General features: G+C 56.0%; 1 protein-coding gene across 1 annotated transcript; it reads left to right on the top strand.

Moving 5' to 3' along the window:
* Positions 1-256: 256 nt before the first annotated feature.
* RRP15 (ribosomal RNA processing 15 homolog) lies at positions 257-22,248 on the top strand. Its single transcript, XM_045817895.1, has 5 exons — positions 257-416; positions 6,805-7,049; positions 8,592-8,689; positions 9,104-9,305; positions 20,497-22,248. Exons 1-5 carry the CDS (start codon positions 272-274, stop codon positions 20,638-20,640), a joined length of 834 nt encoding a protein of 277 aa, XP_045673851.1. The 5' UTR covers positions 257-271; the 3' UTR covers positions 20,641-22,248.
* The last annotated feature ends 824 nt before the right edge of the window (positions 22,249-23,072 follow it).

Below are 23,072 nucleotides of genomic sequence, written 5' to 3'. Positions count from 1 at the left end.
GGCAGGAGGAGGGATCCGCGCACTGACGCCGAGAGAGAAGGGTCGAACTGGATCCCCCAGCACACGGGACCCGGGAGGAGGAAAGGGAGAGTCTATTCGCTTTGCAACTGGAAGACAGGTTTCTCCCCCGCGACGCCGAGTCTGAGGCTGCAGCCCGGAACCTCGCGCTCCAGGGCCCCGCCCCGGAACCTTAGGTCGCCGGAACTAGATACCGAAGTTCCTTTTGTTACCACCCGACGCAACACTCCAGGAACGCTTCCGGTGCGGAAACATGGCCGCGGCCGTGCAGGACTCACGTGGGAGTGCGGGGAGAAAGCTGAAAAATTCCTTAAAGAAGAAGAAGAAGAAGAAAATGGTAGCCAAGGCTGTAGCATCGGAGCTGGAGGACGAGAACGAAGACCCTGACGGCCTTGGAGGTAACGTGCTAGGGCCGAGCGCTGGCTGCCGACAGGGAAGGCCAGGCTGAGTTTGCGGGAAGCAGGGGATGCCGATGTCCTTTGCTCCGAGCCCCCCGAACTTCATCTGCGCGGGACCACTCGCAGCATGAGAAGGCTTACGGGGAGTGGTGTTCAAGGAAGGGACGTTGTCAGCTGTTTGAGCTTGCACACCTTTTTTCGGTGGACGTTTTCAGTGTCACGCTTATCAACTAAAACTGACGGAACTGCTGCTTACGGTAGCAAAAGGCGAGAGGAAGGGGGGATTTTGAAATTACTAGAATGGGATAGGTCTCATAGGGAGCATGGAGCAAAAGGCTGAAACAGGTAACAGGAAGACGGATGGTGCGCTTGCCTTTTCTTGTGCGATAGGTGCGTGCATGTGTTCAGGAGTTAGAGACAGCATAGCGGTGAATGAAAGAGCAGGTGGTTGAAGTAGAATAAATAAAACCGGTTGTTACTGTCTCTCGCAGAGACGCTTGATGTTGAAAGGAAGGGAAGAGGTTTTGAGGCTTTCCACCATGCAGTGTCCGCCCTGCTTCCTCTTTATCATCATTCTTGGCACTGCCAGCTTCGTAGGTTATGAGGCATTGCGGACGACCCCTGACTTCCTGGCAGCCCAGGTATCGCCCTGACACCGAGAGCGCCTCTTTTGTCATGTACCTCAGCTCATGTCTGTTACCTTGTCAAGATGATCCATTGGCTTCCCAACTTAGAATGACAGCCAGCAGCCTGTATGCTCTGGCTCAGGTCGGCCTCCCTTATCTGCCACTTTGGTTCTTGCTAACCACTAACTGTTAACCTAACTGTGTTGGTGCCCTTGTGGTTGTGTTGAACACATGACACATACCCCCACACCAAGGTTTCTGCACGTGCTGGCTTCACTGTGGGGAGTTTTTCAGGTGTGAGCATGGCTGCCTCTCCCTGGGTTCCTTTAATCTCCGACCCAGTGGGTCACCAACAAGACCTGCCCCTGACCACCCTGCCTGATGTACCACCGCTGCTCTTCTCCTTGCCTCCCTGCCTTCATTGTCTGACTTACTGTCCTGGTTTGTTTTTCCTCCGCATTTCCCAAATCGTGTGATGTTTTATATGTGCTCAGCATCTCTCCTGGCTGGAATGTGAGTTCCTTAAGAGGAGAGATTGTTGTATTTCCAGGGCCTAAAGCAATGCCTTTGCACAGCGGATCATTCCCAGATGTTTACATAAATGAGTGAATAAACTTGAACCTCCAGAACCAGGAAGAAGAAACTGTTACATGATCCTGCTGACCCTGCATGCTTAGAGTCCTCATTACTTGCCAAAGGAGTTAAGGAAAACAAGTTATTTGTTGAACAGGAGTTAGAATTTTGGTTCTCAGATATGTGTATATAAAAACTCAATAGACTGGTTCATGTGGGGTTATCAGAGAAAGAAACACTGCTACATTTGGAGCAAGCCATCAGTGCTGCTTACAAATTTAGGTGGAAATTTGATTTCCCTTTTCAGGTACTGGATAATTCCAAGTTACGTCTCTTAACTAAATGCTGATTGCACTATTGTAAATACTGATTAGGTTCTAAGGTTCTCTTGCTAATGTGGATCAATTACATTATGGGCTAAGAAGGCTTTTTGCTAACAAGGAAACCTCATTATCCAGGTCAGTTCAGTGAACACTTGTTGTGTACTGTTCTATTTCAGTCACCCACTGGGTGTTGAGGATACAAAAGATGAGTAGATTCTTGCCCTAGAATTGCAGTCTTAGGAAAGATATTAAACACAGGACTTTAATACAGTGTATTGAGTATTATTATTAAGAGGTAGTTATAAAGGTAGTTGTTATGATTATAGTCCAATTAAAAGTGATAAGGATGGAGACAGAGAAATCCGTCTCTCTCTCTCTCTCTCTGCCCTATCCAAATCCAGCCTAGTCATTGCTTCCTTCTGTCTTACACCTGTTGCTCACAGTGTACTGTGTTATAAGTATGTTAGCGTGTCTCTCTCCTTGTAGATACACGTTCTCTAGCTTGCTGGTGTCACAGGGTTCTGAACGCCCCACTTCTTGAGCGCAGTCTGCTCTGCCTGCTCCTAGCAGTGCTTTTGCTGTTCCGTTAACACACTCCTCCTCCCCGCCCCTGCTTCACTTTCTCTTAACCAGCTTTCCTGTGTCTTCTAGGTTTCAGCGTAGTTGTCTCCATCTACGTTTTCTTTCAAGATTTAGACTCTCTCTGTATAGAAACAGATAATAAAGGGCCTTTTATTTAATACATTCAGTAACATGGATCCATTGATTATCAGATGGGGCATTTGCCTTTGGTTTAATTTGGGCTTTGCCATGTAATGTAAGAAATTGTTGTTTTCTTCTCACAAAATCAGTTATTTCTGGAAATGTCACCCATGGAAACGGCTATCCTAGTTCAGATCTTTGTGTACACGTGGCCTTGGCAGAACTATCACATTATCAGACTTTTTTAGAAAATAGATACTGAGAAATTATAAAGACAGAAGATTGAATTTGGCTTCGGAGCTGGGAGGAATCAGTGTGCAAATTATAGGGTTAGTGTGTACCTGCTCGTTTTATCAGGAAGTTGACTCAGAGACTTGTCTTTGAATTTTAATTGGGCCCTAAAAGTTGATAGAGGTATGCCTTATGTCCTTTTGGAAGTGATTTCCTTTAGCAAGATTTTTCTCAAGTTTTAGAAAAAAACCACGCAGGTGTTGTTCGAACTTTATTTTTCATCTTTTGTCTTTAATTTCTTTGACAGTTGTATAAGAAAGGTAGAAACTACACTTTTATGGGTATGACACCTGTAAGTCATGTTTGTCAACCCACAGAAGTCTCCTCGTTCCATGCCGAGAGGCCGGTCAGCTCAGCAGTGGCGGTGTCGCAGCGCCGGGCATGTAGCGGTAAATGTCATTGACTCATCGGGTAGACTGGGAACTTCTCTTAATCACAGGCACCAGGTGTCATGGAGGGTAAAATTAACAGAAGCTGTGTGTAACGTAACCTTGAATGACAGCACAACAACTCAGAGTGAATTTTTGGTAAATTGTCATTTTCTCCAGTGGGGTTTGAAATGTGTTCATAGCAAAATCACAAGTGATCATGAATCAGGAATATACAGAAGGTAAAACTCTACACCTAGTGTTTTAAGTAATAGATAAATGTCCTGTCTTATAAGAGGGGAGATGACACAATGAATAGTTGGCTCTTAAGTTTGTAGCCTTTAAAACACACACACACACACACAGCCTCTTTTGATGTAGATGATATTTTATTGCCATTTTCCCAGATTAGGAGACTAAGGCACAGAACTTGACATCTTCAGAAAGGTTGCGTAGATTGGACTCTGGAGTTGAGATTGAATCCAGGCCTCCTGACATTCCTTTTCCTCCTGTTGACCGTGGCTGTGATTGCAATTAAACATTTATAAGGACCTCTATTTGACTTACACTAACTTCTGAAGGTGTGAAGTAGGTTAAAGGTTAACTGGGAGCCTTAATGTTCCCAGACGGTTTTGCATTTTATAAGGACAACCTTCTTAACCCAGGAGAGAGACTGTTAGAAGTGCAGACCTGAGGTGTGTCCCCAGAGGACAAGCGACAGCCATCTGGCCCGGGACTGGCAGCAGGCGCATGGCTCGGGTGCAGAGCTGGGTTTCAGTTCTGGTTAATGTGGGGTGCTTCTCCTGGACCATATTCATTTCTCAGACCAGCTTTTTCATGCACGTCTTACCACCAGGTCCCAAGCCTCCATTTTCAGCCAGTGTGAACTTCCTGTTGTTTTATCAATATCGCACCTGCAGCATTCTCATGCCTTTGGAGATGCCTCGTGCTGGTTTCTCCTGCCTGGAATGCCCATAATGGCCGTTACAGTAATGATGTTCATTTCCACCCAGAGCATCGACTCCCAGCTGGGATGTCTGGGCTCTGCATTCGGGGGTCCCGCCTCTTGCAGCTGGCCCAGGCTGGGACCTTGCTTCTCGGGCCTCCTCCCGTTTCTTGTCATTCAGACCCTTGCTTTATCCTCCAAGAAAAGCTGAAGTGTCCGCTTTGTAGAAGAAAATACGCCCCAAACAGCCACTCTTTTTCCCTTGTTTTTCTTTTAGAAGAGCACTCACGAATTTTCGCAGGTGGGTGACTGATGTCTCTGCCCTGCCCAGCAAGTCGTTTCCTCCGGGAGAGAAACCCGGATGGAGAGCTGTCATTTTCTCCTTCCTTCCTCGGCACTCCTGGGTACTCAGGGAACGTACCTGCCATTCAGGAGTCAGAGACCTGGCTCCAGTTAAATAACTGCATGTGGCAAGTGAATTTTTAAATGTTTGTCTGCTTATTAACACATTTAGGCAGTAGAATTGTTTGGAGTTTCTTGCTTCTATCATTTCCTTTAATATTTTTTGGTACCACTGACATACTGTATAGTATAAGATAGTGCTTTTTAAAAATTTATTCTGCTTCCTATGTTTAACTCATGTTTCTGTCATGTTCTGTTACTTTTTTGAAGATAAGGGCCCTCTTTATTTTTACCCATATGCTTGAATTGCATTTTTATGTATGTTTAAAAATATTTTATATGTTTTATTGGCTGTTTTCTAATATGTTACACGTTTTGAAATATATCAGATATTTAGTTTTTACTTCCTTTTCATTTCATGAATTCTCAGCACTTTAAAAAAATTACTTTTGTGCAGAATACCAGCATTGCGAGTAGTACCACGACTGGCTAGATGTTCAGCTCTTCCCTCCGTTTCTCTCTGCAATCGTGGCTGAAGGTCAGGAGATTGGAGGGCATCACTCAGAGGTCAGCAGCTGACCTCCATTCCCTCCCCTTCACTTTGATCATGGCAATAAGTCATATTTTTAAAAAAACCTAAAGGACATTTAAAACTAAACGTGCACGTCGGCTGAGATAATTTAGAAGAAACGGGGCTTGGAGTTGAAGACCGGTGGTTGTGAGCGGTCAGCGGTCTGGGAGAGGTTCGGGTGCGCGGCGTGGCTCCGGGAGGGGAGGGGCGCAGGCCCTGTGCCGGCGGCTGCGGGTTGCTTTGCAGTCCTGCGGGTCCAGGTGAGGGTTCCATCTGGATGGCGGGGCGTCAGAATTGAGTTACCGGGGGGGTGGGGGTGGGGGGACCTTGTTCGTGCTCAGGCCTCTTTCCACTCAGTCAGCATTCAAAATGTTACTTGGGTTGCTGCTGGTATTTAGTGGAGGTACTTTGATTGAAAGAGTGGGGAGGAATGGTGTTTTTTCAGTGTGAACTTTGAGACTCAGCTGGGTCGGGATTGGTTGGAAGAAAGCACGGTTCCCCGGGGACGGTGCCCCTTCCTCTGTGCTCGTCCCATCAGCTCTTCTGCTTGGTAAGGAACGTCCAGGCTGCTCGGCTGTAGCGTGATTTTCTCCTTTGAGGTGTTTCCTAGTGCGACCTGCAGGTTTCTCAGGAGAGAGGAGCTCTGTGGAGGGGCGGCCTTGGAGAGACCCTGCAGGCTGCTGCGGAGCGCTGGGCGTTCCCGTGCTGTGACCTCCTGACCCCAGGGGCTCCGGAACTGCACCACCCAGGGCTCCTCAGCCAGTTCCGCTTGGGACAGGGCTGCTGACTGGGGTCCTCCTGCCGGTTCCCCAAGCCCAGCCGTTTGAATCTTACGTGAGCGTCCAGCTTGTGATCACCTGGATGTGCTTTTTGGGGACGGGTTTGCAGGATGTCATTTAAACGGTCTCTTTTGTGTCTTCAGTCTCCAGCTTGATGGTCTCATTGAACCGCTCAGCAGTGCAGTTGTCTCTTCTGTGTCTTGGGTACATGTCCCTTCACTAGATTATTTTTCAGAAATGTTAAAACAGCCAACTATATGGCTACTTGCAAGTTCTGTGAGAGGAGGCTGGTTTTTAGCTGTTTCTGCATGTAAATGTAGGATGCGGAGTGTCCGGCCAACCCCTGGGAAGCTGTGCTGACTCCTCGGTGCCACCGAGACGCGTTCTCGTGTCGGTTTGCTGTTTGTCCTGGAACAGGCTTCACGCATCTCCCCACGCGCTTCGCTGCGCAGGGAACGCCCGTGGACTTGACTGTCTCTGCACCGGCCCGTGTCAGCCTCCGTCACCCCTCGACAGCAGGCTGGGGGTGGGGCGGGGTTTGTTCATTGCCCTGGGTCCTGGGTCAGGAGGACCCTGCATCGCCCCCGTCCCCCATCAGCACGGCCGGATCTCCGAGACTGGTGGCGAGGGTGGGGGTCCCACCGGGGCACTGCTCTCCTCTGTCCCCGCACCTGCCGTCCTGGGAGAAGCCCCTCTTGCAAGGCGGAGAGGGGCGGGGAACTGCTCTGGGGCCCCGGGGGTGGCCGTGGCCGTGGCCGTGGCCACCCCTGCCTCTGGCACCGGGGCTCCATCTGTCTCTTCCCCCAGGGTCTCCAGGAAGGCGAGCCTCCGACGAGGAAGCGGTGGAGGCCGACAATGAAGACGAGGCCGGCCCCGGGGACAGGGACAGGGAAGACGCCCGCGGGGACGCCAACGCGGGCTGGGCAGACGCCATGGCTAAGATCCTGAACAGGAAGATGCCCGCGAGCAAGCCCACCATCCTGGCCAGGAGCCGAGAGCTGGAGAGGGAGAAGGAGAAGGAGAAGCAGGAGAGGCTGGAGAGGCGGAAGCAGGTGTGTGCCCCGGCGGCTCCCGGTCTGGCCTGTGTGTCCTGTGTGGTCCTCCGCGCTCGTCCGCACCAGCTGTTTCCTGCGGTGCTAGTGCAGTGGGCAGCCCCCTGGGGAACCTCCATTTCAGGGGGCGTGGAAGGCCGAGGTTCTGTTCAGAGTCCTAGTCGGAAGTGCTCTGTGGGGTAGGTGCACCTTTCAGTCAGAGAATCGGATTATCTGGCAAAGCTAGAAGAGGTCCTAAAAAGATCCGAACCCTCCAGCGCTTGGTCCTAGGGTCTCGGGGAGGGACCGCCTTGGAGGCCGGGAGAAGCACGTGGTGACGCCGCTCCGGGCCGGAGCTGTGCCGGAGCTGTGCCGCAGGTGACACTCCCGCACACGCCCTGCACCAGCTCCGCTGCACCGGCCGCCCCCACAGACGGACGCTGTCGGCCTGTGTTCTGGTTCGAGTCCCTGGGAGGCTCCCGGTTTGCTGGGCAGCCAGCACTTATTTCTGATCACGAGTATAAAAATGTATTTCAGAGCTTAGAAATATTTGGAGATCATGCATGCATGCCTATTTTCCCTGGGGTACTACAGATAATTCAGAGTAAACCTAAAAGTAAGATTTTTTAAAAAAAATTCTGGCATAATCTGAGAGTTTCACGACAGTTGAAACAATCTGATTTGGGGAAGAACCTGTGCCCGTAGAAAGGAGTCGGCCAGTCTCCGTCCTGAGCGCGGGAGTTTGGTTCCGCTGTTGGCGGGTGTGTTGCTGGAAGCTGAGAGAGGGGGTGCACGGGTTGTTGCTGGAAGCTGAGAGGGGGTGCACAGGGAAGGACGGATGAGAAGAGGCTGGCTGCCCGGTTCTGGCTGTGGCCCAGCACTTGCCACACTCGGTGTGCTGGCTGCGTGGGGCGTGGAACGGGGTGGGGGTCTGGGAGGCACTTCTGTCACGCTGGGGGCCTGGGGCGGGGCTGCCACTCGGAGGCAGTTTTGAATTCGGTTATTTCATCTGTGGGCTTTTCTCACTGCCTGGCCCCCTCTGCCTTCGCGTGATGGCAGTCACCAGCGCGCTGCGCTTTGTGGCCCAGAGGCCACGTGGCCAGGTGTGCCCTCAGAGAAGTGGGGGTAAGTGAGTCTGAAAGGAAAATCTGTCGCTGTATAAGTACATCTGGACATGACGCTATTCATTTAGAAGCTGATCTTAATTCTTCATAGTTCTGACTGCTGGGGAAGTCCGTTCCTAAAACAGAGCAAAACAGTGTTTTCACCCCGTGGCTGCCACAGAGGGCAGTTTGGGGTCCTCCCAATGCCGCCCCCAGGGGCCAGGGCTCCCGCACACCTCCCTGGCAGCCCCCCCACAGACCTGCCCGGGCCTCTCCCGTGACGCTGGGTGCGAGCCTCGGGCCCCCCCGGAAGCGTGGGCCTGCAGCGTCCCCGGGACAGCCCGCGCCAGAGCACGCGTTACCACCTCTGTCCTGTCGCGGGGCATCGCGTCCCAGTGGGCGGCTCTTCCAAAACGGCCTAATGTCCCCCCCTCCCCCACACACACTGTTTGCCACGCAGCTGGACAGGAAGCGGGAGTGGGAGATGCTGTGCCGCGTCAAGCCTGACGTCGTCAAAGACAAGGAGACGGAGCGGAACCTGCAGAGGATCGCCACCAGGTGAGACTGTGATTTTGCCCCGAGAACCCCGGCGTGCCCGGCTGTGAGTGCGGGGCCCGCCCGGCCCGGCCCTGCGCCTGGGGAAGCAGGCGGTGGTGGTCAAAGTCAGTCTTGGTTTCAGTTGCGCAGAAGTTGGTTTAGAGAGACCAACGCTGGGAGAAAACCAGAGTATGTATCAGTCCGCATATATACATTCATTCTCCTGACACGTTCACGAACTTCCGTTCATTCGCTGAAGTGCACGTTCCCTTCTCACAAGCGTCCAGCCAGTCGGCTGTCGTCTGCACGCCCACTGCACGCGTGCCTCCCTCCCGAGCAGCGAGCAGCGCACGCCCTCTGCCCCTGTCCTCGGTGTCTGTGTCCCAGTGGGACCGGTGCTGACCCCTGTCGCCCTGGCCCTCTCGTAACACGCAGGGGCGTCGTGCAGCTGTTCAACGCTGTTCAGAAGCACCAGAAGAACGTGGACGAGAAGGTGAGGGAAGCCGGAGGTTCCGAGAGGAAGCGTGCCAAGCTCATCTCCACGGTGTCCAAGAGGGACTTCATCAGCGTGCTCAGGGGCATGGACGGTGGTGCGCGTGAGCCGGACGCCGCAGGAAGGGGCGCGAAGGCCCGACAGGTGAGACTTCCCTGCGGGCTTCGGTGCACCCGGCGTTCAGCTTCGACACTGAGGCTGAAACCCACACTTGAGGGGCGGGGAGCACACGGTGGAACGGCAGATTCTTCAGACCCACTCCCGTTTTACACGCCCGCGGCCCAGTTCAGTTTGGACTCTCAAGTTCCGTGACGATGTCCTCAGCAGGGGATTGCCAGGCAGGGGTGCCGTAGCCCCGCGGTTAGAGCTCAGCAACCCCTGGGTTCCGGCACACTTCTTAGAGGCAGAGCCGCACCTGTCCCACCTGCAGTTCTGCCTCTTGTGCGCTTTGGGGACCAGAAACCTGAGTGGGACGCGCAGCCTCAGTGGGAGGGGTTTCCCGCGGGGGCGTGGCTGATGCCGTGTGACTTCTGGAACGGGAGGCAGCAGGGCCTGGGGCCGCGAGGCAGGGAGTCGCCCTGGTGCGGGGGCAGCGGGGACGTCTGGCTGGAAAGGAAGGACGTGAACATTGTCCTGGTCTTTGGCGACATAACGGCGCTGGCCCCACCCAGGGACCCGCGTGGACCCCAAGCGTTTCCTTGTTTAATGTGCAGGCGAACGGTCCAGAGTGTGCTTTAGTCTCAGAAGCGCCGTCTTTTAAAGACGAGCCAAGTACGAAGTTGTATTTGATGGGTTGAGTTTATTGCCAACAAAGGCACTTGGTGGGGGTTGGGGGGGAATGGGTGTCCTCACGGTGACATTGTGTGTGCCGGGACAGCAGCTGAAGCTCGGGCAGGGGGCAGGGAGCAGGGGGCAGGGGGGGCCTGCGGGGAGCTCCGCCTGGCCCAGGGGCGGCGCGTTCTTCCAGCTCCTGGACGTAGTCGCCAGGCGCCCTGGTTCTGGCAGACGCGTGAGGACCCAGATTGAAGACGATGTGGTGAATGAAGGTGCTCGCTGCCACTGGAAGGGTCTGTCGGAAGTCGTCGTCTCTGCACACGCGCCGTGTTGGGGGCTGCACCCTCTTTGGTCAGGAGGGCAGGCTGGGTGCCGGCAAGCCTGGTGGCAGAGCTGGAGAAGGGCGCGGCGTGGGCCGAGAGCAGCCAGCGGGACGTGGGGAAAGAAGCGGCTGACCGGGGCCCCGCGATCCTCTCCGTCCTCTCCGGTGTCTGAGGGGAGTGCGGACACGCCGGCGCCGGCCCAGGCCCTTCGGGTTGGGGAGCTCCGCTGGGGTGGAGTGGGCTCTTTTACTGAGGACGCCCAGTGTCGGTGCCTGGAGTCTTCTGGGCCCTGCACCTGTTCCGGAGAAGAGTCTGCAGGCCACCGCTGCTCCCTCTGCGGCTAGGACGTGGGTGGGGCGGGCTGCAGCCAAGTCGCCCCGGGGCCGGCGGGCGGGGTGCGGGCAGAGCGCCGACTGACCGTCTGTCACCCCCACGCTTGAATGGCGGACCTCACGCCAGGTTTGCAGGACTGCAGTTCGCCGGTGCATCACGATGGGCTGCTGTTTTATGGCGGAACCACAACAGTAATCACGGTGCAGTAGAGGGAGGCGCCAGCCCGTTTCTGTGAGGAAGGGTTTCCTTGGTGATCACCAGGGCACCGCATCCCCGTGACTGTCTCTAGTTTGGACAAGCGACTGGGAGAGAGCAGGCAGTTACTTAGTTTTCTGCTTTTGTGGCACGAGCACTTCAAACGTCAGACCCAGAAGTAAGTGCGGGGGCTCCGTTCTCGCGAGTTTCTCGTGAGTCGTGCCCACCCAGTTTCTGCGGAACCAGGCCTTCCGAGGTGGGAGAGCTCCTGAAACACCCGGCCTCGGCCTCGGGCGTCTTAGTAACGGAGAGCGGTGCTGACACTGCTCCGTGCTCGCACCAGCGCATCTTCCTCCTGGTCCACGGACCCGCTGGCCTCCTGCTGCCCGAGGAGGCAGCTGGGGAAGCAGGGGCGCCTCACGCTGGTCCCTCGGGGGCCCCCGCTGGTCTGGGGACTTAGTTTTCTCACGGAGTTGGGGGCGTGGGAGGCAGGCCAGGGGCGGGCGGGGCGAGTTGCTGCCCGCATCCCACGACAGCGGTGCTGCCGCCCTCACACTGAAGCTGCTCTAGCAGGGGTGTGTGGAGTCCGGACTTGGTGAGTAGTTCAGCTCAGTGTGTGTTCGCTGCAGATGTCGGAGCAGATTGCCATTCAGACGGAGGAGAGCGGAGTTGGAGCCGGGAACAGGGGGCACCACACGGAGCACGGCTGATGGGGACGCCGGGAAGCCCGTTGCTCGCCGCGTCGCCCCTCCGGCAGCAGCCCCTCGGGTCGGGGTCGGGGTCCAGGCGCGGGGCGGTTCGGGCTGACCTGCCGCTGTGGCCCCGGCGGACCTGCGTGGGGCTGCGGGGCGGGGCTGCGGGGCACGGGCGGCACTTTGACTCGGGGAGTGTGGGTGCGAGTGCAGAGTTAGAGCCGGCGCCGGGGCGCCTGCGGAGATCTCCCGTCACTTTCACAGTGAGGAGCAGTGAAGGTGGTGCCGCGCGCCTCCTGGCCCTCTGAAGAGCTGGCCTCTCTCTGAAGTAGCTGCTGTGGGCCTCTCCATCAGCGAGCATGGGGCCCTTTAAAAACTTGAATGGTCCGGCACAAAGTGAGCCTCGTACCACGTGCTGGCACTTAGGGTGCATTTTTAGAATTCAGAAGAATATTTTACTATTTTTTGCTAAAAACAAATCATGTTTGAGTTGTAGGCAGTTGAGCACGTGTGTGGCGTCGTGTGATGCATCATACACCAGCCCCCTGGGCTCCAGGCACCTGGCCTGCCGTCTGGGCCCCTTCCCCACCTCGGGCCTCGGGCGCCCCCCGGCCGCTCTCCACCACTCGCTGTGGTGCCGATCACCCACCGCCTCGTGGGCCCCGTGAGAGCCTCGTGAGCTGCACGCGGGGCTGGGAACCGTGGCCAGCGCCGAGCGAGCGCCATGCACGTGTTTGCCGGCACTTTTAGTTCCCGCTGCAGGCCATTAGCCAGCCTGGGTTCTTCCCCTTTAGTAGTTGTTTTCCCAACAGGTAGGGAGTGATCGGAGGTGAGTCTGTAGTCGGAAACCAGTTTGAAGGGAAAGTATTCCTATGAGTGACTGGCTAACCCCAGAATTATCTAATAACTTAATAAATTGTGTTTGGGTTTGGATTGGGCTTCCTCACTGAAGTGTCTGGCCTAGTGATGCGGAGTTCTCACGGGGTAACAAAACTAGGTTTGGGGGCACGGAGGGATCGGTCCCCATTTCAGGCTGCGGCTGCGCTAGCTCTGTTCCTCACAGGATGTCCCTCAGCAAGTGGAACCCTTGGTTTCTGAGCCGTGCTGCCCTGCTGTCTGAGTCCGTCCGTGCTTGTGAACAGGGTGCGGCCCAGATCCGGGAGCCCACAGATGGCCCGGGGTGGGGTTCTGGATGCCCGAGCACTCGTGGCCTCAGTGAGCTGGCTGGTGGGGGGGGGGCTGGGCGGGGCTGCTTGTTGTCTGCTGTGTGCCAGGCGCTCCAGAGGGTGTTTTCACGGGAGGGTCATTTCGGGAGGTGCTGGAACTCCTCCCATTTGGAGGAGAGAGACCCAGTCAGGACGACTCAGCGACTTGCCCCTGGCTGCCCCGATGGGAATCGGAATCTGGGTAGAAGCCCGTCTGCACTGTCGGGAGCCTGTGGCAGGTGGCAGCCTCGCTGCGGCTGGTGAGCCGGCAGGCCGTGCTGCGGTGGAACCAGCAGGGGGCGCCGCCTCCCCGGCAGTGAGGCTGGTCCTGAGCCCCAGGGTGGACTCCCGCCCCAGAAGGAGTGTGCGGTGCCGATCTCCTGCATCTGACAGCTTCGCCACTGAGGATCTTAGTTCTCAAAACCGCCAGGGAAGTTTCCTTTCCACGTTCCAGAGTTCTGAAACTCGTTCAGAACGTCCTCTGTTTCAGCTGACACTTTTTGTTTACCAAGGAATGGAAGTGTCCCGGGTACCAGGTGCACCGTGACTCGGCCACTACAGTGCGTGCTGGCTCCCGTGGCCCTTCGCCCGACCCCTTCCTCCGAGCGCTGCCCCCGCCCCTGGGAGACCGGGGGTGCGGACCTGCGGCCGCCCGCGTCTCCCCAGAGCCCCGGTGAGGGCCGTCCGTTTAAACTGGCCTGGGATGCCCACACACCCGGCCTGTTTTCCAGACGCGTTCTCGGCTCTGCCAGTCTGTCTGCAGGCCTGCGCGCTCGCTGAAGTGCCGCGATGTGGCCGCTGAGAGAACGGCTGGGCTTCGGGAGCCTGGCCCTGGGCCTCTGCGCAGCTCGGGCGCCGGGGGTGGGGGGAGTGTGCCGGGCACTGACGGGGAGGGCCCTCAGGACAGTGCAGCCGTCGCTCCGGTCAGTTCGGGCCACGGTGACTGACTGACCGACAGTTCTCAGGAGGACGTAAACCACGGGAGAATTGGAGCTGCCCAGTGTCCCGCAGACTCCCGTCTGCGGGTGGTGCGGAGACAGTGCGCCAGGATGGAGCGGACGGAACAGAACAGGCGTCTCCAGGTGCAGCCGCTCCGAGCCAGGGCCCGGGCGTTGAGCTCGGGGTGAAGCCGAGGGCTGCAGCGGAAATGGAAGCAAACACGATGCCGTGAGCGAAAACCTGCTGCATGAAAGAACCATGATCTGCAGGAGTGTTGGGCCTGAACTCTCAGGAAGCCAGAATGCTGTTTGTTGAACTTGAGCTTGGTCCCTGATTGAAGCTGACAGGATTTCAGCCTCTTGGTCTTCCTTCCTAGGAGTGACAGGGGACTCCGGGGTTGAGGGTTTTGGTCCGGCCAGCAAGGCCTGTGGGTCACTGCGGGTGCGGCGCCCTTGCTCCCGGAACTGCACACCGGCCCCTCGGACCCCGCTGCTCTGCCTCCAGGCTGGGGTCTGCAGGCGGCGGGGAGCGCAGGGCTCCACTCCCGGAGAGAGTGGTGCCCCAGGAGGGAGTGGTGCCCCAGGAGGGAGTGGTGCCGAAACCGGTGAAGAATTCTTGATCAGCAGGTAAAGAAACACCAGGAAAATCTCTGCAACTCTTATCTGATTGACCCTTTGCGAACCCCTTTCCCACCCGGTCTCCTTGGGAAGAGGTGGGCTCGGGTGAGATCTGAAGGCAGTTGTTAGGTGCAAACCCGCCGACTGCCCAGGGCGCCAGCGTCTGAATGAAGTGCCCATAGAGATTCACTCCTGGTCTCTGCTTCCTGCTGCTGGTGCTGCTGCTGCTGCTGGTGCTGGTGCTGGTGGTGGCACGAACACCGACGTTTCCGGTTTCAGGGTGTCCTACCACGTGCTTTTCTCGTCTGCCGGGACCGTACAGGTTGCCCGTCTGAATGGGGAAATGCTGCACAAATCTGGAAACCATGCACGGAGCTTACAAAGCGGAAGCCCACGTGAAACATCCTCGTAAAATGGTTAAAACAAGCCGAAACAAGTTTCTGAAGGGATGGAGAAAGGAAAAAAAAAAGGTCAAAACACCAAGGAAGTGCTTATTAAGAATTCTTTAAGAATCAGGAAAGTTGACTTTGTTTGATCCGGGGTCTTCTGTATTACCGTGTGGGTTGCACATGGAAAATGTTGAGCCCCGCATGGTTGTTGGGGAGTTGAAACGCCCTGCGTGGTGGTCAGGAAAGCAGGGATGTTCTTGCTCACATTCTGAAGATCCAGGGCTGTGTCTCGCTTCCGCTGGTTGCCAGCAGAGTGCGCGTCTTAGGTCCGGGGATTTCCCAGCACCCTCCACTGCACGGGCTGAACTTCCGGGGGGGCTTTGAACTCCTGTGGAGGGGATCACCAACCCCGGACAGCTCACTGAGAGTTTGCAGCAGCAAAGGTGTTGGGACGCACTGGCCAGGGGTGAGCACCTTTTTTTCCAAGCAGGTGACACTGCCTTGACGTGAGAACGGAACATTCTCCCGGGGGAAGGCAGAGAAGTCAGGTATTGCCGACTGCTAACTGTAGATGGGATTGCGTGGTCCGCGTTTTTAGAATTCGACTTTAATCCTCCCTCTTCAGAACTGAAATGGGCTCAGCTCTTCACTACTCGGTGGCAGACTAATGAATCATTCCGGGACTGTTCTCAGCTTTCTTTTCAGTAGCTGCCAGTGTAGGTCTGAACCTTGAAATGGGAGCTGATTAGCATTTTTAAGGGTTGTCTTCATCTTCCAAATCGACACAGATGCTTCTGTCTGATCTTGATGAAATATTTATATAAAACCAGGCCAGGGAGGGCGGGGACGGGGGCTATTTTGTTTCCTCGCCTCATGTGGTTCGCATTAAATTTTTGCATTTAATCAGTTTTTCTTCTCCTTTGCTGTGGGCGCTTCCAGTTATCTTGTAGCTGCTGTAGGTCACAGAGTCCGTGCAGTCAGTCCCTCGGGCAGGGCAACTCCGAGCTGCTGGGTCCTGCCCGGTTCCTTCTGGGTGCGGACGGGCGCGCATGCTCCGTGCGGCGGTAGGCGGAGTCTGCGCCCGCCCAGTGGAGTCCCGCCAACTCGGTCTCAGGTCCTGCTCACCTGGGTGGTTCCGGGCTCCATGTGCGTGAGACCCCCAGGTGGCTGGTTAGACCGGTTGCTGGGCTCGGCTCCCCGAGTCTCTGGGCCAGCGGGTCTGGAATGGGCCCCGAAGTGTTGAATTTCCAAAAACCGGTGGTGATGCCGATGCCTGTGACCTGGGACCACACTTGGAGAAAAACGGGCACAGCCTGCGTCCATCTCTCACAAAACAAAATCACCTCCGCCAGGACCCCCCAGGGGAGCTTCTCTTCGTTGCCAGTCTTCACATTGGACGACGAAGAGAAGCTTTGAACTTGTCCTCTATTGCTCTCTGTGCCAAAAATACACATTTACGTGGTTGTCTTTGGAGACAAGCAGGCGAGGCCATTGTAACGACCGTCCTTTCCTTTCGCCCAGTGTTGCTCCTCCCTCCCTCCCTCCCTCCCTCCCGCTTTTACTTCGGTGTGCTGTTGGGATTGTCCGGTGTTGTCCTTGGTTACGGTTAGCCTCTCACTGGGCCAGACTCACGGATTCAGCTTTGTCCTAGGTAGGTAGGTAGGTAGGTAGGTAGGTAGGTAGGTAGATAATGCAAAACGTAGTATCTCTTCAGTTTCAGGAGTCCGCTGAGGGTCTTGAATTGGGACACTGGACTAGTTTGAGGCTCTGTCCCCGTTCATCCTCTCCCCCACCCTGGGGTGCTCCCAGTGGGGGAGTGGCCCAGAGGCCAGTGGAGGCGGGCTGCCCCGGAGCCCTGCGGGGGCCACTCCGCACCCAGGGCCCTGCTGCAGGTCCACTGCGCCGGGTGGTAACCGTGTTGATGGCACGTGGGGTGCAGTCAGCTGCGCACGGAGGCCGCCTCCGGGATCGAGCCTGTTCCCGGTTGGACACAGCCGTGGAGGCCGGGACGAGTCTGCGCTCGCCCGGAGTCTGGGTGCGGAAGCGGGTGCTTCTCGGAGTGGAGTGGGGGGCTGTGCGCGATGCATTGGGCAGGAGACGCGTTCGGATTGTTGCCTCTCGGGGGGTCTCCTTTTACTGCTTTCTCTTGTTCAAGGTGGGAGGAGGTTGGCAAAGACCAGTGGGGTTGGACGCGGGAAAACAGCCCCTTGCTAGGCGGGTGGCTGACGCGGACCCGCAGAGGGCGGGCAGGGCAGCAGGGGCCCGGCTGCGGCCCTGGTTCCTGCTCCGCCCGTGTCCAGAGCGCTCGGAGCCGGCCTGGTTCATCGCCGTCCTCCGCGTGGGCGGGCACCGGGCTCTTGTGCTGCCGCTCCGCAGCTGGTGCCGGAGTCTGCGTTTGCCCCTGCGTGTGCGTTTGCTCCAGTGCCGTGGGCCCTGCGACTCCTGAGTCCCGCCTGCGTCCCGGCTCCCCTGGACCCCAGGGAGGGGGAAGGGCGGGGGAGGGCGCCTTTCCTGTGGGCCGCAGCTTCCAGTCCTTCTAAATGGGACGGTTGCTTTGGGCCGCATCTCTTTCAAGGCACGTTAGCAGAATTAAATGTCATCTCTTGTAACCCAACAAATATCTTTTACATCTTTTCTCTTAAAAGTTGCTTTTCGTATGGTTTGTAAACCCCGTTAAAGATAATACTCCTTTCTAACCAAATAGCATGGGGTCTTGCATCTTTAGAGATTTTTCCAACACTGTGTATTTCTGTGAATAGAGTAAGTAAAAAAAACATCGACTGTCGGCTCTGTGAAGACGGACTTTGTTTTGAACGGTGCTGCTCAGTATTTGCGGAATGAGGGAAAGAAGTCACCGCCTGTAGTCCTGCCTATATTGCAGTACCTAGTCAGCGCCACAAGGTGGCACTGTTGTACCACAAAACACGAGGCTGTCCTTGGACTCTCCCACCCGTGTACTTGGAGTGGTGGGGGGAAATGGACACGGCTGCACTTTAACAATTATTTTTTAAAATGTGAGAAGAAGAAAACTTTGGGGCTGCTGGGGTGGGAGTGAATGGGTTCTGTGTGTGGGAAAGGCCTGAACTGTGGGGATCTAGCGGGTGTAGGGCTTTGAGCTGCGTTGTGTCCTCACCAAGTTCCTGTATTGCCGCCCTACCGTCCTGCACCTGCACCTTGGGACGCGCCTGCGTCTGGAGACGGGCCTCTGAGCAGGTGGCTGAGGTAAAGCGCGGCCGCTGGGACGGTCCCCCCTCTGGTGTGGCTGGAGTCCCTGTCAGAGGGGCTGTGGACACTCAGGGAAGTGTCAGTGGTGCAGAAACACAGGGGCAGGCCCTGTGGGAACCATGAGGATGTGGCTGTTTGCAAGCCACAGAGCGAGGCCTCGGAAGGGACCAGACCTTGACCTTGCACTCCAGCCTCAGAACTGCGAGGAAATAAATCTCTGCTTTTTTCAGCCAAATACATAAATAAATAAACATGCCTGTCATGTTTATTGCATGCTCATTTATTTATAATTTTTGCATGTGCCTAGCCTTGTGATTCCATGATCAGGTCAGGCAGTGAGGGCATAACGGAAATGAAGAACGTTTGGTTCACGGTTTTACCAGCTGTTACATGAGATCGCATGTGCGAAAACCTAGCACGGGGCCCAGTGAGCTCCCTTTCCTCTCCTTTCTTTTGGGTTAAAAGCCTTTATTAAAGTTCTGTTTGTCTTAAAATGGTTTGCCAAACGTTTTAGTAAATTACCAGTGAGCTTGAAATAATATTACAAGACTTCTTTTGTCAAAAGACTAAAAGTTGATACTAAGCCTAGATCTTACTGTACTTTCTTCCCGTTGCAACAACTGTTGTGCCTCCATGCGTCTTCGGTGAGGTTGAAACGTTCTGTCAGCGCTCAGCTCTGCCGCGTGCTCGTGCAGACACGGTCCCGCACACAAACGGGCCGCCTGCGCTTGGGCCCGGGCGCTCTCCTGTCGGAGCCCGGGTGTCGGCGGGTGTGCTGGGGGTTCGGGTCTCTCTCCTGTCGGAGCCCGGGTGTCGGCGGGTGTGCTGGGGGTTCGGGTCTCTCTCCTGTCGGAGCCCGGGTGTCGGCGGGTGTGCTGGGGGTTCGGGTCTCTCTCCTGTCGGAGCCCGGGTGTCGGCGGGTGTGCTGGGGGTTCGGGTCTCTCTCCTGTCGGAGCCCGGGTGTCGGGCGGGTGTGCTGGGGGTTCGGGTCTCTCTCCTGTCGGAGCCCGGGTGTCGGCGGGTGTGCTGGGGGCTTGGGTCTCTCTCCTGTCGGAGCCCGGGTGTCCAGGTGTCAGCAGGTTTGCTGGGGGGCTTGGGTCTCTCTCCTGTCGGAGCCCGGGTGTCCAGGTGTCGGCGGGTTTGCTGGGAGTCAGGTCTCTCTCCTGTCGGAGCCGGGTGTCAGCAGGTTTGCTGGGGGTCAGGTCTCTCTCCTGTCGGAGCCCGGGTGTCCAGGTGTCAGCAGGTTTGCTGGGGGGTTCGGGTCTCTCTCCTGTCGGAGCCCGGGTGTCGGCGGGTGTGCTGGGGGGTTCGGGTCTCTCCTGTCGGAGCCCGGGTGTCGGGCGGGTGTGCTGGGGGTTCGGGTCTCTCCCTGTCGGAGCCCGGGTGTCGGGCGGGTGTGCTGGGGGTTCGGGTCTCTCTCCTGTCGGAGCCCGGGTGTCGGCGGGTGTGCGGGGGGCTTGGGTCTCTCTCCTGTCGGAGCCCGGGTGTCCAGGTGTCAGCAGGTTTGCTGGGGGCTTGGGTCTCTCTCCTGTCGGAGCCCGGGTGTCCAGGTGTCGGCGGGTTTGCTGGGAGTCAGGTCTCTCTCCTGTCGGAGCCGGGTGTCAGCAGGTTTGCTGGGGGTCAGGTCTCTCTCCTGTCGGAGCCCGGGTGTCCAGGTGTCAGCAGGTTTGCTGGGGGTTCGGGTCTCTCTCCTGTCGGAGCCCGGGTGTCGGCGGGTGTGCTGGGGGTTCGGGTCTCTCTCCTGTCGGAGCCCGGGTGTCGGCGGGTGTGCTGGGGGCTTGGGTCTCTCTCCTGTCGGAGCCCGGGTGTCCAGGTGTCAGCAGGTTTGCTGGGGGCTTGGGTCTCTCTCCTGTCGGAGCCCGGGTGTCCAGGTGTCGGCGGGTTTGCTGGGAGTCAGGTCTCTCTCCTGTCGGAGCCGGGTGTCAGCAGGTTTGCTGGGGAGTCAGGTCTCTCTCCTGTCGGAGCCCGGGTGTCAGCGGGTGTGCTGGGGGCTTGGGTCTCTCTCCTGTCGGAGCCCGGGTGTCGGCGGGTGTGCTGGGGGTTCGGGTCTCTCTCCTGTCGGAGCCCGGGTGTCAGCGGGTGTGCTGGGGGCTTGGGTCTCTCTCCTGTCAGAGCCCGGGTGTCCAGGTGTCAGCAGGTTTGCTGGGGGCTTGGGTCTCTCTCCTGTCGGAGCCTGGGTGTCCAGGTGTCAGCAGGTTTGCTGGGGGTTCGGGTCTCTCTCCTGTCGGAGCCCGGGTGTCGGCGGGTGTGCTGGGGGCTTGGGTCTCTCTCCTGTCGGAGCCCGGGTGTCCAGGTGTCGGCGGGTTTGCTGGGAGTCAGGTCTCTCTCCTGTCGGAGCCGGGTGTCAGCAGGTTTGCTGGGAGTCAGGTCTCTCTCCTGTCGGAGCCGGGTGTCAGCAGGTTTGCTGGGGGCTTGGGTCTCTCTCCTGTCGGAGCCCGGGTGTCGGTGGGTGTACTGGGGGTTCGAGTCTCTCTCCTGTCGGAGCCCGGGTGTCGGCGGGTGTGCTGGGGGCTCAGGTCTCTCTCCTGTCGGAGCCCGGGTGTCGGAGCCCGGGTGTCGGCGGGTGTGCTGGGGGCTCGCATCTCTCTGTTTCCCTGCGGCTGCATTGGCCTCTGAACGGTGTGGTTCTGTGCTTGTCCTCAGACCGAGGCGAAAGAAGAGGGCCCCGGCTGGACCATCCTGCGCGACGACTTCATGATGGGGGCGTCCATGAAGGACTGGGACAAGGAGAGTGACGGCCCGGACGGCGGCGGCAGCCCGGGGCCGGGCAGTGGCGCCGAGGCGTGAGGCCCGGGGTGTGTGCGGGAGGCGGAGCGCGGAGCCGCGTTACGTCTCCCGGAGGACCACCCGTGCCCGGAGGGAGGGGCGTGGAGGACCCGGTCGGGAGCCACCCAGCGGAGGACCTTCCCGCGACCAGCTCTGCGGTGTCCCCTCTTCACCGGAGCTTGGCCGGAGCCGTGTCTTCAGACTCCTGTGCTTGTAAGCCTTGCGTCTGCGTGCCCAGCGAGACACACACTGTGCCACGGTCGTCGTGGGTTAACGTGCTGGCCGTGGGTGTTTGGTGTTTTGTTTCATTGTTGCCAGTGTTCCTAGAAAGACAACGTCCTTTATCATTAAAATGAGCTCCTTGAAGTTCAAGTATTCAGCTTACAGCCCCGTGAGTGTGTACTTCCAGTCTGGGGGGAAGGTTTGGGGTTGGTTTTGGTGGGAGCTTTTGAGAAAACTTACGCAGTGAAGTTTAAAATGATAATACTTTTGATTTGGGGTGATAAATTTATTTCCTAAGACATTCTGGCACTTATGATGTACAAGACATTAAATCTCTACTTTCACATTATATTTTACATACTAAGCACTGCACATAAGTAATGACGGACGATTTCCGCGCTGGGATGTTCTTGCCTGAGGCTGGCCGAGGTCTCCCCTCCCGCTGGCGCCAGGAGGCGCGCTCCCCAGGGAAGCTCGTGGGGCGTGTTTTAGTCCCTCGTCTTCGTGAGTACTCACGTCTTCCTCCTCCGTTCTCTCTCGTGGTCGTGCTGGAGTAGCTGACGGCAGTCCCCGTCGGAAGACGGCATCCGGCCCGGGACGAGTCCTTGACTGTTGCCCTCAGGACTGCTAGATTCGGGCTACTCAGTCCGGTAGTTGTAGTGTCCTGTCGTTAAATGACAGGCGAAGACAGAGTAGGACACTCCAGAATTTCTGTGAAACGGCCCGAGATCTAAATCGGCCGGGGAACTATATTGAACAGCTGCGATCCGTTCCTCTTTCCTTGCAGGCCCCGCCCCTCTGCCCACCTCTGGGAACTGCCCTCTCCTGCCGGCGGGCCGCGGGCATGGATTTGTATCTGTTCCACTGCGAGGGGGCCTCCCCAGGGGTTCCCGGGGGGAGGAGGAGGCGGCGGCGTGTGTCTGTAGGCCCGTTCTCGGGCCACAAAGAGTGTGACGCAGCTGAAGTTCAGCGAGGCCGCCGCCCGGCGTTTGTCGTAAAGGAAGGTCGTTTTGAAAACAAGTGTTTGTAGCACCTGAAAACCTTTTTTCCTCCAAAGTTAAACATTGTGCTTTATTTTTGTTGTTATTAGTCCCTGCATCATACTAAACCTTCGTGAAAACTCCAAATAGTGCATTTGGTGGGTAGAAACCAGCAAATATTGTCACTTCTCATTTATTGAACAGTTGTCTTTTAAATGTGCACATATACTCATTGTACAGTCTGCAGTTTAATTCAGAAAAAGTGAACAAGATCTCCAAACTGAGGGTGAGGAAAAGGATATTTACAGATTTCTCTATTTCTGAAATTATTTTATTTCAAAATAAAATTGAGTTGCCACTATAAAAACATCCTGTTACAGACTATAAAGCTTATATAAATTACATGAAATAAATCATACCATACAGATGGGATGTTTTATATGTAGTAGTATTTCTTCATCTTGGCTGGGAAATATTTAAGCAAAATACGGTACTACCCTATATGAATATGAACCGAAGGGTGAGCAAATATTATTTTAGAAACTGTATCTTTAGGTGAATGGTTTTCATAATTGAACTCTGTTATCTCTACCCTAAATATCTAAATTCTTCTGGCATCAGTTAAATAAATAATCCTGTATCTATTTCATTTTTCTACATTGTCATTGAGATCTCTGAGAAGGGAAATTGAAGGAACTGCATTTCTATCCCCCCCCCCCCACCCCACCGCCCATTTATCTAAATGTAACAATATTTGGATTTAATTTCGGCAGCTATTTAGAGTAATATGGTAATAAAGTTTATTTTCATTTGTTTACAAAGAACTGTGCAGAAGAGTAACCAGGTACCTAGTGACTAGATGTTACCTGACCCCCTGGTCTGCACCCTTAGATGGCTGGGCGGGGCGTCTCCGTGCAGAGCACCGTTTAGTGTTCATTAGTCACTGGGTCTCAGCCTGGAAATCGAAATCTTAAAGTCAAAGGTGATACCTGTTTTCGATGGAAAAGAACAGAACCATCTTAGTAGTTCAGCACTTTAACTTTGGATACTGGATTTATTTTCAAGTTATGTGCGTTCCTCTGAGATCAACTATTATTCTACTCGAAACACACACCTTGGAAACCCTGTGAATGAACAGTTCAAAGGCTCCCCTTTTCAGCAGTTGGAGCCTAGAATGACCTAGTAGGAGGTTCTGGAAGGTTATCTGAGGATAAGTCCTAGTTCTTCAAAATATCTTGTGTCTTTTACAGC

This window comes from Phyllostomus hastatus, unplaced genomic scaffold (genome assembly GCF_019186645.2).
Source record: "Phyllostomus hastatus isolate PE091 unplaced genomic scaffold, TTU_PhHast_1.1 phas_contig_148, whole genome shotgun sequence".
NCBI lineage: Eukaryota > Metazoa > Chordata > Mammalia > Chiroptera > Phyllostomidae > Phyllostomus > Phyllostomus hastatus.
The sequence above is the reverse complement of the archived record's forward strand: the minus strand, read 5'-3'. Positions and strand labels throughout refer to the sequence as shown.